This window comes from Parus major, chromosome 21, assembly GCF_001522545.3.
Source record: "Parus major isolate Abel chromosome 21, Parus_major1.1, whole genome shotgun sequence".
NCBI classification, from domain to species: domain Eukaryota; kingdom Metazoa; phylum Chordata; class Aves; order Passeriformes; family Paridae; genus Parus; species Parus major.
The window spans coordinates 1,634,190-1,655,055 of NC_031789.1; the positions used below are offsets into that span (position 1 = coordinate 1,634,190).

Here is a 20,866-nt window from a genome sequence, read left to right on the forward strand (position 1 = left end):
GGGAGTGACACAGGGTGAGCAAAGCCTTTCCAAAGCAAACCTGGAAACACAAATTGTGTTCTAACAGCGATGGACACGCTCCTGTGGGAACAGGAAAACAGCCTTTTCCCTCAGCTGTCCCAGGGAACACTGGCCAGGGATCCTCTGCTTTCACACAACTTTCTGCTGCTCTATCCAGGAAGATCTGTGATGTGAGGATTCTGGATGTTTCCAGAAAGAAAAGGAGGCAAAGGGGGGGATTTTAATGGGAAGAGATGTAGCTGAGCCAGCTCCAAGGAAGGGAATCCCTGGTGATGGCCCAAACCTGAACAAACCACTCAGTCCCTCCACACTGGGGAGGGGACAGAGGGCAGAGAAACAGCAGAGAGAGAGCTGAGGGTGGAGGACAAACGATGGCAAAGAAAAGGGTGCAAGAGTCACAGCTGAAAAGTGAATGGAGAAGTCACTGGAGGAGGGCACCCAGCAGAAATCTCCTCCAGGACAGGGAGTTCTGGGGATCCACAAAAGAGGAAGCAAGTCCCCATCTCTGATCTGTGATTTCTCCCCCTCCAGCTCCAGCAGGATGGCAGAGGATGAGCTGGGGGGGTCTTGGAGGGCCTTCCTGAAGAGGGGAGAAGTGAAGGTAGGACCTGGCACCAGGGATTGCTCTCCTTGCCAGGGCATCCACAGACTGCAGCTCCTGTTTGTCTCCAGCTCCCTGACCCTCCAGGGAGGCTTTTCCTTCCTCCCCTGCTCAAACCAGGCTTTTCCCTGCTCAGATCCCACTGCTGGATGGGACAGGGGGAGCTGGGCTCTTTCACTTGCCTCTTGTCAAAGAGCTTGAAAGGAAACTCTGGAGCTTGAAGGACGGATGGTCAGTGCTTCTACAGACCTGAGGGACCCAGCCACACCTGATGGCCTCACCCTGAGCGAGTCCTCATTCCAGAATCCTGGAGGATTTTGGGAACTGCTGCAATCTGAACTTTATTTCTCTGTACTTCAGTCCTGTGGAAAGGCTGGGCTGGGCTGTAGGACACCCTGGGAGGTTCTCAGGTGGGGTGGGAATGGACACAGTGGTCACTGGGACCCACAGCTCTGAACCTTGGCTGCCTCACGTGAGGGCTGGACTGTCCTTCACTAAAAGATGGGATTTTCCAATGATCCCAACACTCCTGGGATCCTGGACAAGTCCAAGTGCACCAAACCTGTCCCTTCCCTGGTCCCCCACAGCTCACAAGGGTCTGCAGGGATCAGGAATAGAGTCAGGGACCCTTCAGCTCCAGCCTCACCCTTCTCCCACATTGCTGAGCTGCTCTCCAGAGGGACAAAAATCAGAGAGCTTCTCACTGGTGCCATCGAGGGGTTTCATGTCTGGATCGAAGCTTTGTCCCCAGGACATAAAGAACAAATTCATCTTCAGAGCTGGGCCAGCTCTCAGAACCAAACCTTGCACTTAACCCCTGCCTGGATCTTGTGCTGGAGCCCTCAACACTCAAGGCCTGCTCTGGGGCCCCTCTGGGATTTCCCTGCACTCTGAATTTCTCCATTGCACCAAGAGCTTTCTGCCCTTTTCAGAAGCTTGTCCCAGTCTCCTTCCCTGCATTTTAAGCCTTGAGGCAGCTCTGACACGTCCATGTGGACTCCAAACAACCAGCAGCTCACCAGGCTGAGCCAGCCAATGCAGAGGGACAAATCTCACTGCCAGAAACCGCCCTGGAGCAGAGCAAGGGAAGGACAGGGGTCTCTCCTACCCAGCACTCCCATTCTCTGGGTCAGGGAAGAAGGTTTGAGGTAAGAATGCTTCCACAGACACCCTCCACATCCAACACACCATGGATCACCCAGTCCATCTCCCTTTTTGTGCTTTTCCAGCTGTTTGAGGCACTGATGTCCCAGTGCAGCTCTGAGCCCCAGGGATACACAAGAAATTGGGAGGAGGAAGCAAGTGGTTTCCCCTGACGTGGGAAGCCCTCTGGCTCCACACTGAAATCCTGCCCCAGAAAGAGTGAAAATGGAAAATCAATGATGCCTGATGGAGTGTTTGGGCTTTTAAGAGATGCAGAATGTGTCAGTCACAAAGATAGGATGGAATAAAAGAATTTCTGCAGGAATCCTGTTACACACCCCGTGCCCCCAGGCAGCCGTGACCCAGAAAAACTGCAAGAGGTATTTGTGTGTCAAGGAGATTATGCTTTTAAAAGTTTGTCCAGTCACATTTTGAATGGTTTGGGGTTGGAAGAGACCTTAAAGCCCATCCCACCCCCTGCCATGGGCAGGGACACTTCCACTGTCCCAGGCTGTTCCAAACCACAACCAACCTGGCCTTGGGCACTGCCAGGATGGAGCAGCCACAGCTGCTCTGGGAAATCTGTCTCCCCACTCTCACAGGGGAGAATTTCTTCTTAAAATCCACTCTAAACGTTTCTTCCTTAAGCTTAAAGTCATTTCTCCTTTTTCCTACCAATCCATCTAGTGCTGGGTATCCCTGTTTGAGTTCCACCCTCCCATCACTGTGCTCTGTGCCAGGGAATATTCTGCTTCTCCTGCCTTTGAGCTGCTCCTGTCAGAAGCTGTGACTGCTGCTTTCTCACACCTTTCCTGATTTAAGGGCACCAAATTTTTATCATTGTGGTTTACCTCTGCCAGAACCAAGAATCAAAAATCTTTTATACCTCTGACAGACTTCTGGCTGTTACAGAAGCCCTGATCTGGCTGCACCTATCTGTATATTTATTTCTTCATTTATTCATTCATTTATTCATTCATTTATTCATTCATTTATTCATTCATTTATTTATTCATTTATTTATTCATTTATTTCTGTGTATCCTTTTTGAGTGGAGGAGAACAAAAGCATCTCCAGCTTTTGCAGAGCCAGCACATCAAAAATCTTGTGACCTTGTGTGAATGCCAATATTTGACAGCAATCAGAGATTTCACATTTATTCTCCACCAGCAAAGGCCAAGCCAGGCTGTGGCTTTGCCACACCATCTGTCCCAGACTGGTGATTTTATCAACCTCCTTCTTCCAGCCCAGCCCACTCAACCTGGAGTCAGTGAGCTGGAAGTGCAGAGCAAAGGAAATTTGGGGGAAAAAAGCAGGATTTGACTGCCAGCTTCATCCTCAGGTAGAGAAATGTTCCTCCCCTGGTGCTCACGGAATCCTGAGATGGTTTGGCTTGGAAAGGACCTTAAAGATCACCTTGTTCCAACTCCCTGCCACGGGCAGGACTCCTCCTTGAACCCCTTCCATTGGTTTTTCCTAACACAGCTGTTTGGCTCCCAAAGACAAAATTGATTCCTTCCCTCCCAGATTTAGCTGGAATAACCAAAGATGTGGCAGGGATCTGTGCAAGAGCTCCAGACTGACCCCAGAGGTAGAAGTAGAAGCTACAGTTGAGTCAGGTGAAAAATTCCTGAAGTTTACTGGAACAAAAGAGCTGGAAATGGATTAACCAAGTGTTTGCTGCTCTTTTTATTTTTCCACAAAGGCAGAATGGAGTTCTTGATAAAAAAACGAGGCACTCAAGGATGTGGATTGTTTGCAGGGATGGAAATGGGGGCACTGGGATGTCCCAGTGGAATCAGACAGAGTGGCACTGCTGCACTCCTGCAGAGCTCACAGAGGAACTTCTTGCAGAATTTAAAAAAAGGAGAAATAAAATAAAATAAAATAAAAAGGAGAGATACTGCTGAATAAGTTTTAAGACAGCAGGAATGCAGACCCAGGAAAAGATTTGTGGGGAGAGAGGACTTCTTGCTTCCAGTCCCAAATTTCTGCAAATAACATTTGTCAGTGGAGTTGGCAGGAGTTAACACAGGGACAGCAAGGAGGTAAATTCCAGGAAATATTTGGAGAGTGCAGGGAGTTTTCTGGGAGAGCAGAGGAAGGTTGGAACACATATGGAAGCAAACACAGGCCAAGGTTGTGTCCTGGCTTTGGGAAGGGCAGAGAATTACAAGAAGCAAAGACATCCTGTACAAGTTGAAATAAAAAAAGGCCAAAATGTGACCGTAGATAAAAAAAAGTTGAATCCCCTATGTGAAGAACTTGCAAATATTTAACATTTTTGAGGATGGAAAAAGACCTCCATTAAATCAGCCTCGAGTTAGACACGCAGGAAAGATGATTTACATTAAAACAATAAACTCCACTAAACCAATCCAGACAGCAGTGACACTTGCAGTGCTCTGGATTTGTACATCCAAGGCAGTCCCAGATTTATTGCATCATCAGAGGATCCAACTGCTAAGGATGCAGCAGAGTTCAAGCCCTGACTCCAGGATTGACATAAATCAGCCTGGCAAATATAACAAGAGATTTCCTCAGCTGCTCCAACCCTCCAAGAAGTTTTTTCCACTCCTCATCTGCAGCCTGGGCGATGATCCCTGGGAAAGAAGCTTTCCTTTAACCCAAATTCCAAGAAGAGCCTCAGGGAAGGTGGGAAAAGCCCTGTAGCCCAGCCAGCAGCTGATTCTGAGGTCTCAGCTCAGGCCAGGCCAGGAGGGAGCTGCTCTGGGTGGTGCTCAAGCAGGCAGTGAGGAGAGCAGGATGCTGGTTTGGGGGAAAACCTTGGGAAAGGGATAACGGGAGCAGTCCCTGTGTGGCTGATCTTGCAAGGCACAGCTGATGTGGGTGAAGCTCTGCTGTGTGCCCAGGTCCTTCAGCCCCTCGCCCTGGGGTGATGCCCACGAGCTGACCCTGCCATGGGATGGATCCCAGCCCACACTGGGATCAGAGCACTAAAGGAATCCTGCAGGGAAAACCCTGGGCCAGCCACGTTTACCTGGATGACACAAGCAGGGATTGCTGCCTTTGGAAGCTGCTGCTGGGCAGGGAGGATGTTATGGAGAGGAGAAGCTCCTCAGCTGCTGAAAGACACCAATCTCCACTAATCCATGGAAGGCAGCTCTGAGGGTTTACTGGGGAGGAGAGCAGATCCTTTAGGGAGGGGATGTGCAGCTCACAGGGCCCTGTTTGGTGTCCCACTAGGACAGGTGATTCCTCATGGCAGTGCTGTGTCTCACAGGTTTGGTTTTCCTTCCTCCTTCACAGCCCTGGGCTGGAATTCCAGCAAATGGGCTGGAAATGACCCACAAAACACATTTTAACTTTTTACTGCCCACATATGCTTTGCTTCCTCTGCTCTGCCCCGTGATGCTCTGCAAGATTTGGACTCATCACTGTCCAGCCAACTGAGAACTTCCAACCTGCTCAGCATTCCCACCAAATGCCATCCCCAGGCTGACCCTCAGCAGGAGATGGGAGTGGGAGAAGGGAAGGGCTGGGAGGTAGCTTGAAAGGTAGAGGGGAAATGTGAAAATTGCAACAAGCTGCCTGAAAATCTCTCAGGTGATGATTTTTGTTAAGTACCCACACATGCACACATGCACATGCACAACAGCATTTCACAGTGTCAATGTTAGCAAGTGCCTTTTCCCCTTTTCCCCTTGGAACACGCTGAGTTTTCCATTAGACTCCCATTTGGTAGCAGTACATTGGAGACCCATGAAATAAATATGTTATTGTCACTCCAGTGCCTCTGCCCCAGCTCTGCAGCATGTGCCAGAGGCGTTTACAACCCAAGCACTTGACAGGAACTCGGTTCCTCGTGCTCCCAGGAGAGCTGAGGGATGCAGAAAACTGCAGTGTTTTCTGGACTGTGTCTATTTTAGTCCAGCTCTCCGTTAGTCCTGCACAGCCAAACACAGATGTCATATCTGCTATAAACAGATGGGAAGGTGTTACTTTCAGTACCACCACCATGTGATTTTTGGTCAGGAGAAGAGATAAGGATGTGCTTTCTCTGCCCTGCAGATGGCTGTCACAGCTCTGGGGGCTGTGGCACTGGGACCTGTCCTTCACAGTGGTAAATGTGTCTGAAGCAGCCAGCGAGGAGATTCAGTGCAGTGAGACGAAATATCTCCAAATGAAAAGGACCTGAAGTGCCCTTCCAAGGCCTGGGTGGCTCTGAAGGGATGCTGCCTGGGCATTGCTCCTCCTCAGAGTCTGCAGGGTGGCAGAGAACAGTCAGGAATTGTCTGGGGAGGACAAGTGAGGAGCATCATGTGCTCCTTCCACATGGCTGCCCCACGGGAATCTGCTGGTGAGTTTTGTAGGCAGAGCTCTCCTGGCAGAGCTCTGGGGCACAAGGTCAGTGCTGGCTGGGGCTGGGCAGTTGGCACAGCACTGTCCTGCCCTCAGGACCAAGCCTTTGGCACACAGTGACAGCTGCTCCTGGCCACGGTGTGGGACTCACCAGGGGAGCCCCCACACCACACTGGGTCTGGGCACAGCTCCTGGTTTCCCTCTGCAAACACCTCCTGTGGTTGAGTCAGCTCCAGTGATTTTTGATGTCCTTTCAAAGCTGAGCCCAGCACCTGACCTGGAGCAAGTGATTTTTGGATGCAAAGGCATTCCAAGTGTCCCTTTGGACACACAGGCTGGGTTTAGGGCAGAGGGGCTGAGCCATCCAGGTCCCACCTGCACACCCTGTGCCCACAGCCCACTGCCCCTCGCTCCACACCCCCCTGTGCCCTGCAGGAGATGCTGGGGCTGTCACAGGGGATGCCTGGAGCTCAGGACAGGACCGGGACACCCAGCACACACCTCGTGTTCCCATCACTACAGGCATGCCCAGAGCTCCAAACCCAGGGCTGGGCTGGATGCAAGCACAAACACAACACTGCACTGGAGATTTTGGATGAACAGGGGCTGCAGGGACAATTCCTCCACTGAAAGGCCCTGCTGCTGGAGCACCAAGCCCTGGGACAGGGCAGGAGCTCAGGAGAGAAGAATTCTCGCTTGTAGGGATTGCTCTGATGCCACTCACAAGGGCTTTGTTGTTGGATCTGGTCTGGCAGTAGAAAATGCTAGAAGTATTTAATAAATGGCCTCATATTTCACAAGCAGTCTGGGGAGATGATGTCTGGCCACAGAGGTCTAGACAGCTTGGGATTTTCATCCACAGCAGACACACTTCCTCTTGGATTCAGCCCCTGGAAAATTCAGCCAGGCAGCTCCCAGTGAACGTGCCTTCAACACTCCTCGCTGCCAAAAACGAGAGGAGGAGCCCAGGAATGACATGGCAAAGGCAGACAAGGGCTTGTGAACACCAGTCCTGCGGCCACCACCAGGAGCTGGGTGGGAAAATGCCACATGTGGAACACTTTAAATGATGTGAGGTGGTGTTGGGCAGGGAGAACAACCCAGCTCTCACCTGCACCTCCCTGCGCTGGGCTGGTGGTGTTCACACATCCCAAAAACCTGCTCAGTAACTAAAGAATTTATTTCAGCTGTTTAGAAACTCACTGATCATTCAGCTTCAAGCACAGCATTTTGCCTCTGGAGAGCTGGGATTGGAGTCTTTGCTGTGCCAGGCTCTCTTTGAGGTGAGGGCTGAGCCTGAAGCTGCAGCACCCAACGAAGGGACAGGGTCCCACCTGCACTGGCAGCTGCAGGGACCCATCCCCACCTGGAGAAAACACAACCCCCACTCCAAAACGCTGCGCCACGAGCTCCTCTCACAGAACTGGGCTTGCCCTGCCTTTCCCACGCACCAATCCAACACCTTCCTCAGCAGCCAGACATTTCCAAAGGGCTCTGAAGCCAGCTGTGGAGTCATCATTCCCTCACAAAAACCATCCACCCTCCCACCTTTCCCTCCCAAACCCCTGTGATGCTGCTCACCCTCGAGTTGAGCTGGTGGCCAACACCTGGAACCACAACAGCCACAAACATCTGTCGTGCCACGACCAATTGGAAAGAACAAATAAGCAAACGGGAGGAAATGTGCATATAAAAAACCTTTTTCTCCTGGCATATGGTCAATAAGCTGCAATTTTTCCTTCCACAGGGAAGGGATTTAAGTTCTTGGATGATATGATGCTTGGAGATGTCATTTCTTTTTCATTATAAAAAAAAAAAAACCAAAAAACCAAACCCCCAACCAACCGAAAATTTCCAACCCCCAAACTCACAAACCGGTGTTAACAAAACAATGTAAAAGGACAAATCTCCCAACAATGACAACCGAAAAATAAAGGTACACGTCAGCATTTGTAATCAAAAACTACTACATACTGTACTTGGGAAGTCTTCTGGGAAAAGATCATTGGCATCTAGAAAGGATATCACTAAAAGTCTTGAGCAATGATATGTATGAGACACGATGCCATTGGAGGGCGGATGGACGGACCCTTAGGAAACTGTCACTCACAAAACTGTTCCATGACAAGAGAAAATAAGAGATGTAAAAAGGATTGCTTTTCCCCATCCCCACCCCCCAAGGCGTTACAGATTCCTTCTCATTTGTCGGAAACAGCCTCCTCTAGTCTTAGTTTATTTGTTGTGTTTTTGTTTTGTTTTGTTTTGTTTTTTAAAAAAAAAAAGTCTTCAGCTTTTGAAGAAGTCCACCAGTTTCTGAGATGCACTTGGTTCCACAGCACCAAAGAGCTTCAGCTCTCCCCGTTTGATCTGCTGACAGGGGCTCAGGGGAAGGGCCTGGCTCACGCTGTTCCCAGAGCCCACGGGAGGAAGAGATGTGCTTCTCGTGGCCTTTTCCTTGCTTTCCTCTTCCTGGAGAAGTCCCACTGCTCCAGAGGTGCCTGGGTCCAGCTGCAGCAGCCTTGTGCAAGAGGAAACGTGAAGCTGCTCTTTTCTCTTCCTTTGGAGACTCCCATTGGTCTTGGAGCCCTTTTCAAGAATGCAATTGCTTTATTATTATTTAAAAATATTTTGTAGTTCGTTCATTTTTATTTTTTTTCCAAAATAGTTGTCCTTTTTGTTTTGTTTTGTTCCCTTTTTCCATTGCTTAAATTCTAGAAGCTCTTGGCGACTTCTCATTGTTGAGGGCAGAGTGTTCCCTCCCGCTCCTCAGAGCAGCTGCCTGTCTCTGCTCCATGCAGAACACTCAGGAACTGCAGCTTGGACATACAGGGGCAAAGGGGAGCAGGGCCTCGAGGAGGAGGAGGAGGAGGAGAGGGAGGACAGGCAGCTATCAAACCTCCACAGACTGGATTTGGTTCATCTGTGCTCTCATCACCTGGATACTGTTGAGGATTTTCTTCTGGTGTCCTGCTAAAGTGACCCCAACTCGCAGAATGTCCCTTGGGGAGGAAAGGAAACAAACACAAATATCAGGAGGTATTTTCTCACAACGGAACAAGATCATTATTTAAAATTATCTTTAAGGTCCCTTTCAGCCCAAGCCATTCTGTGACTCTGATTCCATGAGAATGGTCTGTAGGGAGCTGAAGCATCCATACATTTCATCCATGAATGCAACAAACCTGTGGAGGCTCCAGAGCCAAAGGCAGTGATGGTGTGGAAGAAGCCCTCTAAGGTGTGAATTTAAAGCATCAAAAGAAGGTTTTATTCACATAAAGACTGCAGGAAAAAGCTTTGCCCGCAGTTCTTTGCGCCCCCACGTTACTGTACCCCAGTTCTGGGCACACAGTGCTCTGTGGGCTGTCCCTCCCCTTTGTCCTTATTTGTCCTTTCTCTAGAAAGTTCTCCCTTCCCTGCTTCCCCATTGGCCCCAGTTTGCTGCAATGCCCCGCCCCTGTGATCCCATTGGCTCTCCCTCTCCCTGGCCCCGCCTATGCACCACTTTCCCCTGTTCCTATTGGACCCTGACCCTCGGCTCCTCCCCCCAAGCGCATCCCTGGCCCCTCCATCGCTCCCTGGCTTTGTTCCTGGAGCCCTTCAGTGTGTGGCTGCAATAAACCCCACTGGAACTGCATCCAGAGACCTTTCCTGGCTCAGCAATCTGTGGTGTGAGTGGGAGTGTGATTGTGATTGTGATTGTGATTGTGAGTGTGATTGTGTGATTGTGTATGTGAGTGTGATTGTGTGATTGTGAGTGTGGATGTGAGTGTGGCCTGCCCAGACATTTCCCCTCTGGAGGCCCTTTTGGGAATGCAGCATCACCTGACCACCACCACCCAACACTACACACCCCCTGTGAAACCTCTGCTCTTTCACTTTTTCTTGCTTATTGCCCAATCTTTCCACTTTCTACCCACCTGCAGCACTCTCAGAGTCCTGAACCTCGACAGAGAGTGCGAAACCAAACGCCACAGGCTCTGCTCTGTGCTCGTCAATTTGTATTAAATTTTTTATCCTTGTAACTGTTTTGCATTTTGGATTTTCTTTCATTTTGTGACACACTAACCCTTGTTTTCCTCCCCTGGAGACACAGGACTGTCCTGCCCCTCCTCAGTGAAGATCTGACCCCCACATGCAGATGATGCTTTTCTTTTGAGCTGATAAGACCACAAAGTGATCAATTTTTGCACTCATCTTTTGTTAAATCACAGCAATCTCGTTTTTTTGGACAGCTTCTATTTTTTATAGTTTCAGACATCTGAGAGAAATAAAAGTCATGCCAAGAGCATGAGTGTGGCTTTAAATTGGTCCTATCCATGTCTCCAGCTGAGTTTGCTCTCATCTCCCCCACGGTGAGTAAACTTCAGTCATGAAATCTTCAGATCTTCTTCTTCCCATCAGGGGAGGGGAGGCCACGTGACCCAAACCTGACTTGAAGGGATTTCAGGTGCCTTTTGTCCTTGAGTGCTAGGAACAGAGGTGTAAGAGTGGCAAAACCTTTGCCATGTTCAGAATGGAGGTTATTGGGCAAAGAAGGGTAAAGAGGAGCTCCAAAGGGTGGAAAAAATTCTTCACTCGTGTCTGTAAACCAGATTAAGACTGTGGCTCTGCACAACCTTGTGATTCCAAGCTTTCTGCCTTGGATATTAAATATTTGATTGGATATTGGGCAGGAATTCTGTGCTCAGAGGGTGGTGAGGCCTTGGCCCAGGCAGCCCAGAGAAGCTGTGGCTGCTGGAAGGTGTCTTAAAACCTTCAAGATGAGCTTTGAAGTCCCTTCCGACTCAAATGGTTCTGTGATTCTTGGAAGAGAATTTGGTGTCCCAGGTGTCCCAGCCTGCAGTGAGAACCCTTTCCAGCAGGTCAGTGTTGAGCCTGTGTGGATTTGGTGAACTGAATCACTTTCCAGGAAACATTCACACTTTGCTGGCTCTCCAAATCTGGATGAACCAGCAGCTCCACTGACATTCCTGTCAACTCCTGCAAAGGCCAGTGAACATCAAGGGGTGGTGTCAAGTCCTGTTACACCACAATTTTCCAAGGAAAAAGGGACTGTCCTGTCTATTGTACATCCAGCCAAGCAGGTGAGGAGTGTGGAATGGAAATTTGCCAAAACTGGTGGGACATGAGCTGAGGATGCCCTTGGAATTTTGGTGAAGGCTCTTGGAGAGGACAGGAAAGGACTGGGAGAAGTGGCATTTAAGGGACACTGAGGATGTGAAAGAACAGCCAGCATTAGCTGGACTGTCTGCATCCTGTTTGCTGTCAGATATTGCAAATAGCAGATCCCAGGCAGGGCTGGGTTGTGGTCTGATACCTCTCTTTGGTCAAAGTTCCTCCCTACCCTTCAGATTTCGTGGACTTTTCTCTTTTTGTGTTATATAAACACAGCCAATACTGTGCCAAAATCATCAGAGCCTTGGGATTGCACCACAGATGTCCCAAAACAGTCAGAACTGCCATGGGAACTTCCCAGCAGCAAATAAGAACAAAAAGCCAGAGCAGGCTGTTTGAGTGGCTGCTTCAGTGAATGGATTCTGACTCACTGGTAGATTTAAGATCTGGTTTTAAGCACCAAATCCAAAAACCTCCCTGGCCACCAGCAGCCCTTACAGACAGCTCTAATGCTTGGCCCTTTCTGAGGTTTCTACAGATACAAATCTTTCAGCAGAGGCATCAAGGTCCCAGCCAGCCCCAAGGGATTTCAAAACCCACCAAAAGTGGGATTTCAGCTGATTTCCCTGAAGAACTTGCTAAGAATTCATCACTGCAGAATGATTTTTGAAGATCCAGGACATTTTTAGTGGATGCAGCACGAACTTGAAACCACCCCCCAGAAGGGGACCTTATGGAGGTGGCAGAGGCTGCAGCCAGGCTCTGCTCGATGTGGCAGAGCAATAGGATGAGAGGCAGTGGGAAGAAATCGATGCCCAGAAAGATCCACCTGAACATGAGGAAGAACCTCTTTACTGTGTGGGTGGAACAGGCCTTGCTGGGAGGGTGTGGAATCTTTTTCCAGTGACATAATCCTGAGTGAGGAGCTCTAGGAGACCCTGCTTGAGCAGGAAGGTTGGACTGGGTGACCTCCAGTGGTCCCTTTCAACTGTAACCACTCTGTGATTCTGCCTTTCCTCGGCAGAACTTTGCACCATCGATACCTCAGACATCCAGGAGGACTGCAGTGTTCAGAAGTGCTCTGGAGAATTGATGCCAGCTGGAAATCTCAGCTTGTTCCATGCTGGGGTTTGGACACCCTTGGTGGGGGTGTTCACTTTCACAGAGTGGAAGCAGGGAGAGGAATTCTGCAGGTGTGGAGTGACAGACACATGGTCTGGAGACTGAACAGATTAAAAGTGGTTCCACAAAGCAACAATTCTATAAAAGTAAAACTACATCATATGAAAATAAAGTCTAATTCAATACCAATTGTTGCAAAACTGCTGGGACTTTCCCTTGTGCTTTGGGACTCAAAGCCTGGGCACTTACTCTACAGTCATCTGAGATACTACATCAAAGGTGGTGAAACCAGCACTGGCAAAGCTCTCCTTGTACTGGCTCATCTTGATGGCATCCAGCCACTCATCCACAGTGTTGAAGCTGGTGTAATCCGGGATTGTGCGGTCAAGGAGGGGGAGGTTCATCCTGAAACACAGAAATGGGCAATGACAGACCGAGAGCTGCGGGCACGGCCGCTCCTGCACCCTCCAGCAGCTGGAGGCACTGGATCAGCATCATTCACAGTGCAGGCATTGCCCTGGATTGTGGAATTCCACCCAGAAATCACTGTTCTGACAAGGGAAGGGCTGTGCAGAGCATCAGGGAAGCCTTTCTGGATCAGTTCATGCAGGAGAGGCAGGAGCCATCAGAGATGATGGGATGCAGCTTTAAATCCTGGCTGTGCACGGGGACAAAGCTCATTCTCGTACAGGAGCAGTGCAGGTGCTCCCAGCCAGCCCAGGGAAACTCCACACTGCTTCATGGGGTTTATCTGCTTCCAGTGCAGTGGGACTGAACAGCAGAGCAATCCCACTGCCCCAGCACCCCCACGTGCACAAAAGGTGCAGAGTGCACTGTCCAAGAGCAGCCTGTGCTGCCCAAGGAGAGGGACCCTGACATCTGTATCCCTGCTCTGTGTCTGCCCTGGATCCCTGCAAGTGCCCAAGGCCAGCTTGGATGGGGCTTGGAGAAACCTGGGATAGTGGAAAGTGTCCCTGCCCCTGGCAGGGGGTGGAATGAGATGAGCTTTAAGGTCTCTTCCACCCTGAATTGTGATTCTATGATATTTTAATGCTCTCCCTATAATCCAACACTGGCCAAGCTCTGAAGTAGCTCCTGAGAGGTGCAGGGACGGTGCCAGCAGGAGCCAGAGGACACCAGACCTGTTCAGAGGAGCCAAAGGACAAGAGGAGGACAGAGACATACCCAGAGGAGAGAGGTGCCATGGCTTTCAGGCTGTTTGGATTTCGGATCATTTTATCCAAGGTGTTGACAATTTGCCCAAATTTGGGCCTGTGGTTTCGATCCTTCTGCCAACAGTCAAGCATCAGCTGGTGAAGGGCATTTGGGCAGTCCATGGGTGGTGGCAGCCTATAGTCCTGCTCAATGGCATTTATCACCTGCAGGAAGAGAAAGAGGCATCAATTCAGCTGTGATAAAACCTATTTAATTCATAATGTGCTTTTTCTTGGATCCTGAGGGTGACTGACACGACTGATCCTGCAGCCTGCACTCACTGCTGCCTTCCCATGTCATCCCCACCTCACACTGTAACTCCCAGCCCTCAGCAGGTCAGGTGAGGTGTCCTGGGAGGTGACACCAGCCATCCAGCCTGGCTGGCTGATTGTCATGAGCAGTCTCCTGATCTGGGGAAAGGAGCATCCCTGCTGCCCTGACAGGATGTGTGATCAGAGAGAACAGAGTGTGTGAACAGAGAGAAGGGATCGTGCTTCCCTTGGACACAGCACAACATCCCCATCCAGAGAAGGGGGGTGAGTTACAGACAGGGAGCCTTGTCCCTGTGTTTTCCATTCTCCAGTGGTGTTTTGTGCTCCTGACACAAACCAGCTTGTCCAGGTGACAGGGTGGTGCCATGGCCTGGGTGTGCTCAGTCAGCAGGAACAGCTGGATCTCCCTGCAGGCCTGTGCAAGTGCAAAACACCACGGGGAGGACTCAGACCCCAGTCAGCAGAGCCAGGCCCAGGAGAACTTGGTTGCAGTGTGCACTGAAGAGCTGCAGCACACCTTGCCAAAGCCACGCTGCAGCTCCAGCCTCATCCAGAAAGGCTTTGGTCTCTCCTTCCTGCTCCACACAATGCAGGAAAATGCCTGGTCTGGCAAATTCCACTGGAACAAGGGCTGGAGGATCTTCTTCCAGGGGAACTCCACCTCCCTGCACCTGCAGCCCTCCGTCCTCTCCTGGGTGACAAACGAGGAGGAGGCTGCTCCACTTCTTCCAGGAACATCTGTTCCTCTGACAGAGGATTCTCCTGCTTCCTTGGCCGTGCACAGCACAGGCACTGAAGGATGAGCAGAAGGAGCCTTGAACACCAGAGATGGGCAACAAAACCCAGAGGTAAGGACAAGAACCAGAACTGAGGATACTGCAGAAACCAGGAGCAGATCTCAAAATGACCACTTCTTCATGGGAATGATGGAAAAGGGAAGGAAGAGTGACAGAACCTCCCTCAGGGATCCCAAAAAAGAACCTCAATGTCTCTGGCCACTCTCACCATGGGATCAAGGCTGCCATGGCTTTGTCCAGCCATGTTTTGTACAATTCCAAGGACAGAGATCTTCCTGGTGGGATTCCCAAGGGCTGTGCCCCCATCCTGGGGAACTCTAGACATTCTTGTGGTGGTAGACATAGTGTTGAGTAGGGAGACTACACACAGAGAAAATTAAGGACACTGGGAATGGGAATGGGAGAGAAGCAGGAAAAGGCTGGTGGCTGATCCATGCCAAACAATCCAGAGTGTGAGGTGGGGCCCCTGGCAGGGTTTGAGATGGTCTGTGGCTCCAGGCAGGCAATGCACTGGGAGGTGCTGCAGGCACTGCTGTGTGTGAGACACGGGGCTGGCACTGCTGCTGCCAAAATTTGCCAGAGGGAAGAGTCCTCCCCCTGCTCTGCTGCCCTGGCTGGACATGGTGGTGGCCCCAAGAGGCCTGTGAAGGTCTGAGCAGGGGTAACTCCTCTACAAATCACTGACAGGAGCGTGGAGATGGGGAGGGTTGGTCTCTTCTCCCAGGTAACAAGTGGCAGGACTGGAGTAAACGGCCTCAAGTTGCACCAGGGAAAGTTTAGATTGGATGTTAGGAAAAAACTTATTCATGGAAAGGGTTGAGAAGCATTGAAACAGGCTGTGGAGGGAAGTGGTGGAGTCACCATCCCTGAAGGGCTTCAAAAACTGTGTGGATGTGGCACTTGGGGACGTGTTTGGGGTGAACATGGCAGTGCTGCGTTGATGGTTGGACTCAACCATCTCAGAACCTTTTCCAGCCTCAAGGATTCCACGGCTACCCATGTGCTTTGTGCAGCTCAGGGCTCCTCCCAAGGGCTGCTGAGCCCCATCCCAGCTCCCTGGGTGTCAGGAGCACCCAGAACAGGGCAGGGGAGGCGCAGGGTGGGGAGCAGCACCACGCAAACACCGAGCACTCATCCCTGCTGCCAGCGAGACATCCCAGATGCGGCTCCAGCTCTGTCGGTGTCCTCTGCCAGCAGCCGCCCCAGGCGCTCACACCCCAGGGTCAGGAGGGTAATCTGCCCTCAATACCCGCCACGCTCCTCCACAGCAGGACCAGCTGGGCTTAAGTGCTGACAGATTCTGGGGCACCGAGGGGGAGCAGGGGCTGGGGACAGGCACAGCTCTGGGAAGAGCTCCAGGAGAAGGACAAAGGATGGGGAAGGTACAGGAACACCTGGTGCAGGACGTGCTTGAAAATGAGGTGGTAATGATGGCTTAGCAGGAAGGGAATTGTCCCCCTAAGTCCCATCCCTCTGCCTCCAACATGGAAACATTTTCCTGATGTGGCAGAAGCTGGGGCAAGGCTGTGAACAGGCAGAGGTTCTAAGGTGTCATCCATCTGCTCCAGGCTTAGGAATTCATGTTAATAAATTTCCCACCATTAGGGAGGAAATAGTCCCACCCTGGAGAATCCTGATGTGGCATGGATGGAGATCTGCTGAGATGGAAAAGGTCTGATCTGCCTCTGACAGGAAAAGGGGACTTGGCTCTCACTCTCCCCTGTAAGGCAAGGCCTTAGGGGAGCCCACAGGATGGTGGGGATGGATGATCTTTAAAGGTTTATTCCAACCCAAGCTGTTGTGTGGCTTTGTATCAGACTTTCCTGGAGTGTCTGTGATTCCAGCAGATGAAGCTCTGCTCCAGAGGCACTCAGCTCAGGGATATCTCCTTTTCCACCCACCTGCTCCTTCCCTTTCTTAGCATCTGCCAACACCCCTGGGGTGCTCCCCTGAACCCTGTGCAGTGGGTGCTGTGCAATTCCCAATCTCTGCCACGGCAGCACCAGAATAAATCCCCAAATTATTCCCATTATTGCTTCCAGAGGTGTTGACCTCGGACACATCTGCCACAACAGAGAAAGCTCTGGACGTGCCACAGGCTGGGACAGGCTGTGGCCTTGCAGTGCTCCCCATTCCATGGTTTCTGCCCCTGGTTTCCCAAGAACTCACATCCTGGTTGGTCATGTCCCAGTAGGGCCGTTCTCCGTAGGACATCACCTCCCACATGACTATTCCATAGCTCCACACGTCGCTGGCCGAGGTGAACTTTCGGTACTGAATGGCCTCAGGTGCCGTCCATCGGATCGGGATCTTCCCCCCCTGCGGGATAAAAACAGGGGATGGGAACAGAGACAGCAGGAGCAACTGGAAAATAGCAGTGTCCACAATATCTGCCTGTGGCATTCTGGTAAAATGCCAGAAGGAAGGGAGCACAGGACTGTCTATCCCTCAGGGTGGATGTGGATTGTCCAGCCACGCTGGAAGCCTTCAGTGATGATGATTCTCCCCATTTGGTGTCCCACCCACCTCCTGAGGAAAGAGCTTTTCCTGTTGTTCACCTTGAACCTCCCCAGCCATGTTTTTGTGTATGATCTCTTACTGTATGGATGCTAAATCTGAACCAGAGTGCCTGTGGTTATTGCAGGCTGTGTGGCTCGGTCCTGCCTGAGAGCTAGCCTGGGAAATTCATGGGAGGATTTGAAAACAATCCTCAAAGACAGAAAACAGCCCTTGCAGGTGCTGTTTGTCTGTCTCTTGTTTTCTTTGCAGGAGAAAGTCAGGAGGTGGGGTACACCACTGACCAATGATGGTGATGTAGCAGTTTACTAACCAATAAGAGTTTCCTTTCTGTACTTTCCACGAAGCAGTCTATAAAACAAGTCTAAAGTAATAAACTAAAGGAATTCTCCTGTTCTGACTCCATGAGAGTCTGTGTTGTCTCTCTCCTCGCCATTCCTAATAGAGTGACATTATTGTATCACCTGGTGCCACTGCAAAGAGTTTGGCTCTGATCTCTTTGTTACTGTCCTGAAGGTCACTTAGAGGTGTCCCCTCAGTCCCTTCTTCATCACCTCCACCAAGGGCAGCTCCTTCCCCCTGCCTCCTGCTCCACTGATCCTCAGCATGGCAAACTGCCCGTGGAGCTAAGAGGGTCTTTGGTAGAAACTGAATGGCCAGGAATGTCAAAAACCCAAACTGATCTCACTCCATCCTTCTGCTGTCACCTGGCTGCCTCCAGAGCAGAGTAAAGGGAATTAGAACACCTTCCTTTCAGCCTTTTGCACTCTTTGAAGTCAGCAATACACCGTTTCTAGGCTGGGTGCTGTCTGTGGATATGCAGCTGGTCCAGAAGGCTCTGATCCTTCAGGGTGGGATGGGGGGTCACTGGTGGGAAATGGGATGGAATTGGTGAGCACTGGGGTTTCTGTCACCCAGCTCTGGAGAAATCAGGACTCTGCAATGAGGAGTTAAGCACAGGAGTGGCACACACAAATGGGGACACAGGGATTGAAAGCTCTGCTTAAGCCCTTCCTGCCTCCTGATTTTCTACCAAGGGCTCTGGACTTGAGCCATTCACTCAAGGGACCTTCTGAAGGGAAAATCTTCCCCTGTGCTGTGTTTTGTGGCTGTGAGAAGATTAAAAACCATTCTCTTTTGTCAATGAACAACTGCCATGTCTTATTAAGGGTCTCCCAGGACTTCACAGTACTCAGCCCCAGTCCATGCCAGATAATGAAAAAAGATAAATGTTCCTTAATCATCTCACAGCCACAAACCTCAGACAAAATATTGTGGTTTCCACAAGAGGGGAAGAGGAAGCAACCCATACCAAACAGGATGTCCTCTCCACCAGGAAGACTCTTGACAGAACTCCTGCCAAACTTGATTTTAAAAATGGCTAAAAAGAAGTCCTAAAGTAGAAATTAAGACTTTTGGAGGATTCTTGTGGAAACTCACTTCAGTGAGACCTCCCATCTCTGTGGGGTCTGACCTGGAGCTTCCTGAGGTCCAGCATGAACCTCCCAGGCCACAGCTTGTGGCTTCTGCCCACCCATGGGCACAAGGTCACTGGGAGAACGATGATAAAAACCATTTTGCAGAGGAAGATACTTCTGATACAGTAGGTGCACATAATCTGTCGTTATGGATAATGAATGTCCTGCTACACTGCCCACAGATCAAGAATAAATATGGGGTGACAAATTTATTACTGGAGAGAAAAGCTACAGGCACAAAACCAGGGATGGAGAGCAGCAGTAAACATCATGTATTTAGTTAACGAAGGGAAAGTTAATTGGCTGTAAGGAACATGTTGTGAAAAAGAAATGTTATTAGTGTTTGTAAAAACCACTGATGGCTGTGTAAGATGGAGGAGTTGAAGGATGAGAATAAACCCACACATTTTTAGGTGTTTCTTAGGTATTCAACTACTGATAAAATTTACTAAGAGCTATGGCAGGCATCTCATCACTGCCAGCTTCAAAAGACCCAGGAGAGGTGATTTCCTACAGGTCATGCTCCAGCTCTGTCAACACTGATTTCCAAGAATTCCAGCTGTGGGCATTGATCCTGATGCACTGTACAGAGCGTTTCTGTGTGGTATTTATGAGATCTCCTTGCTGAGCTCTCACTGAGAAAAATCAAATAATCCTCTGGTCCTGGGGCACCTTCTGCAGCCTGACACCAGCCCAGAGTTTGTGGTGGCTCTTGTGGTCCTGGGAAGTTGCTGCAAGAACGTGAAGTCATTTTTAGGAGTGCTTTTCTGTTTAATTTGGATACTCTCTGGAAGATCAGTATCTAGTATCTGGCACCCACCCACACTTCCTACGCTTCAGTCTGTCCTTCCTGGGGCTGAGCAAGGGAGATGAGATGAGGAAGGACAGCAGGGCAGCAGGACTGCACAGTGATGGTAAAAAACCCAGACTTTCTGCCCTGGCAACAAATCTGTCAGGGCAGCATCTCATCTTAAAGGTGAATCACACAAGGGTGGGTGTCACCCTGAAAACTCAGCTTCTGAGCTTGCTGCCATGGTTTTCTAAGGACTTTCCCAGGACAGCAACTGTAAACATAGATATGTGTACATTCTTTCTGTTCCACGTCTTGTGATGGGCATCTCTCATGTGCAGTGCGGTGGGAAAGTGTTATCCTGACCATCCCATCCCTGGCTGTGGTCAGAAACCTATAAATCCTGGGAGGAAAAATAAACTCTCTCTTCTTTTCACCACACCTCGAGCTGTGTGAGTGTGATCTGTTCATCTCCAGCAGCAACAGGAGGGTGCATGATCCCAACCAAGGGCTTTTCATGGACATGTGTGTGTTTGCAAACGTGTTTGGAGGAAGTCTCAACTATCCACAGGAGCGACAGGACCTTGGAAGGGAAAACCTTCACTTCATTCCACTGGTCTTTTATGGATGCTAAATCTGTACAGTGCCTGTACAGATTACAGGCTGCACAGCTCCTCAGGCTTGCCTGAGAAAGTAGTCTGGGAAAAACATGAGAAAGAATTAAAACAATCCTCAGGAACACAAAACAGCCTTGCAGGTGTTGTTATGTGTTCCTTGTTTTCCTTGCAGGAGAAAGTCAGGGGGGTGGTGACCCCACTGACCAATGATGGTAATGGTTTACTAACCAATAAGAGTTTCCTTTCTGTACTTTCCACGTATCTGTCTATAAAGCAGGCCTGCAAGCAATAAACTGAAGGATCCTCTTGTTCTGACTCCCTTGAGAGTCTGTGTCGTTCTTTCCAGCCGTTCCCAATTAGAACGACAGTCTTTTTCATCCTTTCCACTGCTGACACCCTGAAAAACCGCTCCGTGCTGCCACGGGGGGACATCCCCCCTTTCCTTTTCCCACTCAATTCCTTCACCCTGGCTGGCAGAGCAGCATTACCAGAGCGCTGGTGTAGGTGGGGTCGGAGGTGTCGTCCTCCAGGAAGCGGGAGAGGCCGAAGTCAGACACTTTGCACACCAGGTTGCTGTTGACCAGGATGTTGCGGGCGGCCAGGTCCCGGTGCACGTAGTTCATGTCCGCCAGGTACTTCATGCCCGCGGCGATGCCCCGCAGCATCCCCACCAGCTGGATCACCGTGAACTGCCCGTCGTTTTGCTGAGGGACACGGGGACAGAGGTGACAGGAGTGGATTTGCAGCCCCTCGTGGCCAGGCAGAAGCCAGGAGGCTCCTTCCACACCCATGGCGGGATATGCCATGAGTACATTCCCTCCCAGAGCAGATCTCTAATCGCCTCACACATCCCAA

The 20,866-nt window shown here is 50.4% G+C and overlaps 1 protein-coding gene across 4 annotated transcripts in view; it reads right to left on the minus strand.

The window, feature by feature from the left end:
• Positions 1-239: 239 nt before the first annotated feature.
• The window catches only part of EPHB2 (EPH receptor B2), a 133,746-nt gene continuing 113,119 nt past the window's right edge, over positions 240-20,866 (minus strand). For all 4 annotated transcript variants that reach the window (XM_015648426.3, XM_015648423.3, XM_015648425.3 and 1 more), the window contains exons 12-16: positions 20,500-20,715; positions 16,779-16,928; positions 13,511-13,704; positions 12,575-12,730; positions 240-9,087 (exon numbers count right to left, since the gene is read on the minus strand). In XM_015648426.3, the coding sequence (XP_015503912.1) occupies positions 8,979-9,087; positions 12,575-12,730; positions 13,511-13,704; positions 16,779-16,928; positions 20,500-20,715 (825 nt within the window). In that variant the 3' untranslated portion in view covers positions 240-8,978. The remainder of the gene's footprint in view (positions 9,088-12,574; positions 12,731-13,510; positions 13,705-16,778; positions 16,929-20,499; positions 20,716-20,866) is intronic.